Source organism: Psammomys obesus, unplaced genomic scaffold (assembly GCF_907164565.1).
Source record: "Psammomys obesus unplaced genomic scaffold, mPsaObe1.curated_primary_1811, whole genome shotgun sequence".
Classification (NCBI taxonomy): Eukaryota; Metazoa; Chordata; class Mammalia; order Rodentia; family Muridae; genus Psammomys; species Psammomys obesus.
The window spans coordinates 1-7,041 of record NW_026594019.1 but is presented as its reverse complement, the minus strand read 5'-3'; the positions used below and the strand labels follow the sequence as shown (position 1 = coordinate 7,041).

The 7,041-nt window shown below is 52.0% G+C and overlaps 1 protein-coding gene across 1 annotated transcript; it reads right to left on the bottom strand.

Moving 5' to 3' along the window:
- Positions 1-6,374: 6,374 nt before the first annotated feature.
- Positions 6,375-6,923, bottom strand: LOC129684597 (keratin-associated protein 10-3-like; the record flags this gene model as incomplete). Its single annotated transcript, XM_055617807.1, has 2 exons — positions 6,375-6,672; positions 6,751-6,923. Coding segments are annotated over 2 exons (471 nt in total), but the record flags the coding sequence as incomplete, so codon positions are not given.
- Between the last annotated feature and the right edge of the window lie 118 nt (positions 6,924-7,041).

The following is a 7,041-nucleotide window of genomic DNA, read 5'->3' as shown; positions in this document are numbered from 1 at the left end:
TTGGAGCCTATCTGTGTTAATTAGTTACCTCTGTCACCTTACCTGGCCTTCTCCGAATGACGTCAATCAAACCTGAGTAGGCACTTGCGTGTTCCATGCTTCCCAGAGCAGCTCAGGTGACAGCTCCTCGGGTGCCTGCCAAGCGCTCACTGCCTCAGCTAGCCTGTGGTCTGCCCCTGTCCCTTGTTCAGTGGTACAAGCATGTGCTAGCAACTGGAATCGGGTCTGGGCCGTGTGCCTCGTATGCAGACATGTCCTGACCTCTGAGCTTCGTTAGGGTCTAAATGCTGAGACCTTCAGTGTGTGGGAGGATGCAGGCTGTGAGAGCAAGTACACTGTGATGGAGCACACTGGCCAGGCACACTGAGAAGGGTGTGAAATCTTCAGAAATCTCGAATCTTGTTTTGAATGAGAATGTGTTGGCATACCGGGAAGGCGCTGACTCTGCTCCATCAGATGAACGTAGCTCCCAGGGCATGAGGGTGGGGAGTGATGCCCCCATGTTGAAGCCTTGGCAGCAGGGGCACCTGTGCCTGATGCCATCCACAAGCTCCGTGTACAGCTCACAGCACCAGGGACCAGAGTCAAAGCAGTTCCTGAACCTGTTCCGTGGGAAATACCCCTGCCTTCTCCGAAGCTGAGGAGAAGACACCACCCCAATCCGGGTGCTAATACATTTGATGAATTCCACACAAGCGGGAAGAAATTGGTGTAGACCTGGGGGACCCTGCCCCACCCTGACATATCAGGTGGGCTGCCTGAGGCCTGAGAGTGTGGAGACTGTTCACACCGAGCGAGGCTCTCTCTCCAGTGCTTCGTTCAATGGAGGCTACTGTCTAGATTCCTAGCCAGCAGCAGCACACGGGACAGCGCCTGATACCTGGTGTGGGTAGGCGTCCCCAAGGCCTGTGCTTTGCCTACACTCTGGCAGGTGGCAGAGTCTGTGAAGACTGTTGGTGTCCTTATCTTATCTATTTTATTTGGGTTCTTATTCCTCTTCCTCCCTTCCAAACCTTATCAACTATCTGTAGCTGGCAAAGATCCCACCCTCTCTCAGAGCCCACATGAGGCAAACAGCCAGTTGCTATAGACAGTCTAGAGCAGCCTCATATCCCACACCTGGGATTAAAACAAAAACATGTTTACATCACATAACTGAGTTTTTAAAGAAACCAAAACTTCCACTACAAGAGATGGCCTGGATGGAGCTGTGCAGCCACCCAAGGTCTTTGAGAGAGTGTAGCAGGGTGGCAACGGAGCCGTCTCTTTCCTTCCAAACATGAGGTTAGTGGCCTCCCCCGCTTCATTCTCCTGTCATGACAAGTCTTCTGACCACAGGCCCAAAGCCACAGGCTAGCCCATCATGGACTGATACCTCTAAAATCATGTTTCCTTCTGGGGTGATGCAGGCTGCACAGGCCAGGCCTGAGCAGTATGGGTCAGGCCAGACTGTAGTGGGTCAGAGAAAGACCTTGAGGAGTCTCAGAGGGAAGCATGGTTGGGGCTGGAAGATACCCTGTCGTCGGGCATGAGGAAAGGACTCATTATAACCAGTGGCCTTGCGTGTTCTCCCATCCCAGAAGCTAGAAAGATGGGGCTGCTGCATGCCCACTGCAGAGCCTGCCGGGAGGACCATGGCCCCACAGGAAAAGAGCGCTGAGTCAGCCCACATCAGCTGCGCCCTTGGCTCCAGATCACAGTCCAGGGTTGACTGCCAGGGCAGGTGGCTTCCTCTAGCTGGAGGGGTGGATACCAGAGCTCAGGAGGATGGATGTGTATGGTGGGGTGCAGGAGACCAAGGTCTTGATGCACTGTGGGGTGCTCTGTGCATGAAGCTGGGCAGTGAGCACACGAGAGCAGCTCCTCAGGCTCACCACAAGGCTGGAGACAGCCAGAGCAGAGGACCTCCCCCAAGGCTAGAAGCATTCGGTCTACACTGAGGAGCTGCTTGTCCTAGTTATGGTGTTGACCTTGGCCCTCAAGCACAAACTGTGTGGCCAACCCCATCAGAATATCACCAATGGGGACCCAGGAGAAGATGGAGCTGGCTGACAGGAGTGTCCCCACAGGACACTGGGACAGTGGGAAACAAAGCATATCAAAATCCATGGAACAGAACAATATGATGCTCAGACCATGGTGGGAAAGAATTCACACAACAGGCCAGCGCCGTCCGGGATGGAAGCAATGGATAGAAAGAAGTCCAGAATGGCAGAGCCAGTGAAATTAGCAGACAGAGAATAAAATCATGGTAAATAATGATAAAACAATGATATTCAAGGACCAGACTGAAGCAGGAGCATGATGAGGGGACACTAAGAACAAAATAGACTCCAAGAGCTGAAAAACAGAAGAGCCGCAAGAGAAACCCAAAATGATCAATGATGAGATGACAAGGGAGGAAAGAACCTGCAGATGAGGTTTCCCAATGAGAGGGACCACGAGGAACATCTCAACAGGTTCACAGATCCTGAGTCATGGGTGCGGCAGAGCCCGAGCCACAGGCAGAGCACTGCGCAGTCTGACACATGTAAAACCAGAGTATGAGGGAGAAAGGCTGGGCCAGAAAGACTAGTAAAGAGAAAATGCCAAACAGTGGAAGAATAAAGTAGGGGCTTTCTGTGCCCACTGTAGCTCCCAATTGACGACTCAGAGACCTATTGCATTTATTAATAAGCTTCAAGCACCTTAGGTGGGCAGAATTCATCTATTCTAATCCGACAAAGCTGGCCTGGCCTACTGCCCAGCCACATGCTTCATTACCTGCCAACTATTCTTGCCCTGGCTGATTCTGTTCTATCAGAGGCTCTTGTCCTCACAGAGACTCTCTTATGGCGACCTTCTTCCCGCCCTCTCTGCTCTACCTGGAACCCATTCCCTAGGATAAGAAGTCCTGCCTTAAGTCTCCTGCCCAGCTATTGGCTGTTCAGCTCTTTATTAACCAATCAGAGATGATGGAGAACATTTTTTACATAAAAGCAGGAGATGCTCCAATAATAATGACAATGTCCACTCCTGACTACAACCAGATCTCTGGGTATAGACATTAGCATTTGAACTATCCCCTAACAAACAGTTTTCCAAATGTGAAGTAAAACTGATGAGAACAGAAAAGTTGAAGTGTTTCCAGACACCCACCTGTCAACTGACATTTAAGCCATGTCCCATTCAATAATAGTGGCAAGTTTCATTTAGGCACACATGGAGACACACTAAACCAACTCCTCAGCCCTGTGAGCCGCGGCACATTTCTAGAACTAGAATCCAGAATGTGTCTAGGCCGCAGAAGAACACGGAGTCGCCCACGAAAGAGCTGGAAGACTGCCATCATGTAGAAAGTGAAGAGAACGTGTAAAATTGTCCCCGTGAACCAAAGATAAAATCACCCAGGGAATTAGGATGTATTTTGAGCAAAATAAAAATAAAAGTACACACTGTACTCTGTGAGATGAAGCTAACACAACATGCAAAGAGGGGCATTCTGTGATTTTTCTTGGTAAACAAGGGAGTCCCAGAGTCCATGCTCTGACTCAAAGCTAGAGATCAGGTACAAGCAAAGCCCCAAATAACCAGTTGGGGAAGGCTATGAGTAGTGGGCAGCTCCAAGAGGAAATGGCCAAGGGTCTTGCATTTTGAGATGACAAAATGGATATTTCTTTCTAGCTGTATTGGTCAAGAAAAAGGAAGAAGAGATTAATGACCAATATTAAGAATAGAAAATCTCACCACCCCAGAGTCTGTGGACACCAAAGGGACAATGAAGAAGGCAATGACCTCAAGCGGACACACTTAGCAGTGCAAAGGAAATAACCAAGTCATTGGAAAGACAGAGTCTATAAAACTAACATGAGAAAAGTAAGAAACCAGAGCAGCCCTGTAGCAGGGGAAGAGATTAAAGTCTTAAACAAAAACACATTATAAAGAAAACAGTGATTCCAAGTGGCCTCATAATTAGATTCTCAGCCTTTATGGGAGAAGGGCACCAATCTTGCCATGCATGAGAACACAAGAGGATGAGACACACCCCACCCCCACCTCACTTCCTGAGATGAACTGTATTTCTATATAATTGCAATCAAGCGTAGGAGATGGTGGGCTGCAGTGGTGCATGCTTTTGATCTTAATGTCAGGACACATAGGCAGAGGGATCTCTATGAATTCAGCCTGGTCTACACAGCCAGTTCCAGAATAGCCAAGGATATATAGTGAAACCCTGTCTCAAAAAAAAAAAAAAAAAAAAGATACAAAGATAAAAATGTGAGAGCTGGAGATAAATAAACAAGCGACCAGCTAACACATTTAAAAAGGATTAACTAAAAATATGTGTAAAGATCTAAAGATAATAAAACCTTTCTGAAAGAGATTGAAGAAATCCCAGATGAGTGAATGGAGAGGTGGGGATACCATGTTCATGGACCCAAAGACACAGCATTAAATACCTGATCCTTCCTAACTGATCTGTGGGTTTAAGAAAATTTTTGTTAAGATCCCAGCAGGCTTTACTGTCAAATGTGATGGGCTGGTTCTAAAATCTCTGGGATGCATAAATGAGCCAGAGCAGCCAACCAAACCTGAAGAGGGCAAACAGGATCAGAGACATTCCATTATTGGACCCCAGGACTACTGTAACGGCTGTGTGAGATGTAGCAGTAAGCATGGTACCTTCAGGGGGTCACTACAGAAAGCCAGCGTAGGCGCGTGCTGGCATTGTGTAGAGGTAACCCTAAGCCATCACAAGTGTCATGGCTTAGATGTACACTGTCCCCGCAGGCTCCAGTGTTTAAGACTGTAGATCCTTTGGGAGATCAAACCTGGCTGGAGAAAGTACCTTCCTAGGGGTTGGGGCCTGAGGCTCATAACTGACCCAGCCTCTCCTGTCTGCTTCCACCAAGATGTGAGCAGGCGGCCTCATGGCCCTGCTGCCGCAGCTGAGCACGGCTCGGCCCTTTCCCACCATCTTGGACTACACCCTCAAACCCTGAACCGAGTTAAACCCTGCCTCCCTCGAGTTGCTTTGTTTCGGATAATTGGTCACAGCGTGGAACAAAGCAGCTAACACAGTGGGCAGAGACAGGCATCGAGGCAGCTGTGAGGAAGCCCTGGGCAGCTGCTGCCCCTCAGGAGAGTATTTCAGGTCTCAGTCCATCACAGAGAGAACCAGAAACACTTACTCAGCAGAAACTGAGCACATCTGCCCATACAGTCTGACTTGCTGTCTGGACGTGTGTCTCCAGGTGTCCCCAGAGCAGGGATGTGGGGGGGCGAGTACCCAGTGTGAGAGGGCAAAAGGTGCTGAAGGAACTGGTGGAAACAGTTGCTCTGAGGCAGGAGGAGAGCGGGACTCAGATGTGGCTGGAGATGACAATGGGCTGGGAGAATAGCTGAGGCCCTGAGGAACAGCCTGGCTGGGGGCTCTGTGTACCGATGAATGCAGGCTGGAGGGACAAGAAGGGCTCAGTGAGGGAAGGCAGGGCCCGTCAGTGTTGTCCAGGGTGGGATGGGGGCATGGACATCGCCGTCTTTGCTTCACTGGGGATAATGGTCAGCTGAGCATGATAGCCCTGGCCTCCTCCGCAGCCACCCAAAGCGCAAGTTTCCGGGTCTTGACATGTTCACAGACCTGTGCACCAGATGCAGCCTCTCCACGTCAGAGGGGGCTGACATCATGGTCCCTTGTGAGTAGAGACCCAATGTAGCCTATGTCCCTGGGTCTCAGTGGAGGGGGCTGGGCAGTGCCTGCTCCTGTGTCTGTCCTGTTTCTCTCTGTATACCCTGTGGAGAATTATCAGGCAGGCAGGCAGGACTCACAAGGCAGCCCAGGCCCAGGGGCCATGGTACCTGGAACCATGAGTGTGGCTTCCCTTGTGTGACTATCCATATCAAGAAGAGCAGTCGCCGGGGTGGCCTGTAGAGGCCTGCTGACCACTCTGCCCATACCTGTGGGTGACCAGCCACCTGTAGGGGTCGGAGAAAGTTGAACTCTTGGGGGAGGAGCCCTAAGTCTCACCCAAGAGAGGTGGCCACCTGTCCCTTATCAATTGCCGAGTGGAGCCCTCTCGTCCTAGAAACATCCTGGCTAAGGAGATGGACATTTACTTGAGCCACATGTTCCATGAGAAGAGATCTAAGTTGTTAGGAGCGTTTATTGAAGCCTCTGGGCTGATGACAGGCTGATGTTGGGGTCAGCCAGAGCAGAGGGACAGGGGGGACAGAGTCCTGGAGGATCAGCAGGCCTCCTAGGAAGCAGGAGGAGAGGTCAAGTCACAAAGGACAGGTTGGGGGCTCCATCCTGGGGGGGATCGTCTATCCCAGATTAGGGTCAGACTGGAGAAGCTGAGAGGGACCTGAGCCAGCTAGCACCATGAACAGGTCCATCAGCAGCTGGACTTCTGGCCCGAGGAGAGGCCACAGCAGGCCTGGCGGGAGCAGGCAGGGCGGCAGAGCAGGGACACACAGGAGGCTGGGCGGCAGCAGCTGGGCTGGCAGGAGGAGGCACAGCAGGAGGAGGTGGGCAGGCAGCAGGCGGGTCTGCACACGGGGCGGCAGAGCAGGGACATGCTGGAGCAGGGCTTGCAGCAGACAGGAGCACAGCAGGATGGCTGGCAGCATGAGGAGGATCCACAGCAGATGGGTGTGCAACAGACAGGCTTGCAGCAGACAGGCACACAGCAGGAAGGCTGGCAGCATGAGGGCTGGCAGCATGAGGGCTGGCAGCTAGACTGCTGGCAGCATGAGGAGGATCCACAGCAGATGGGTGTGCAGCAGACAGGCTTGCAGCAAAGAGTCACACAGCTGGATGACTGGCAGGGGGAGCAGGTGCAGCAAGCTGGCTGGCAGCTAGACTGCTGGCAGCATGGGGGTGCGCAGCAGCTGCTGCAGCCAGATTGGCAGCAGGGGCGGCACACTGGGGTGCAGAGGAGGGTCTGGCAGGTGGACGACTGCCCAGAGAGCTGCTGTGCCCCCAGCTGCTGCCAGCCCAGCTGCTGCCAGTCTAGCTGCTGTGCCCCCAGCTGCTGCCAGCCCAGCTGCTGCCAGTCTAGC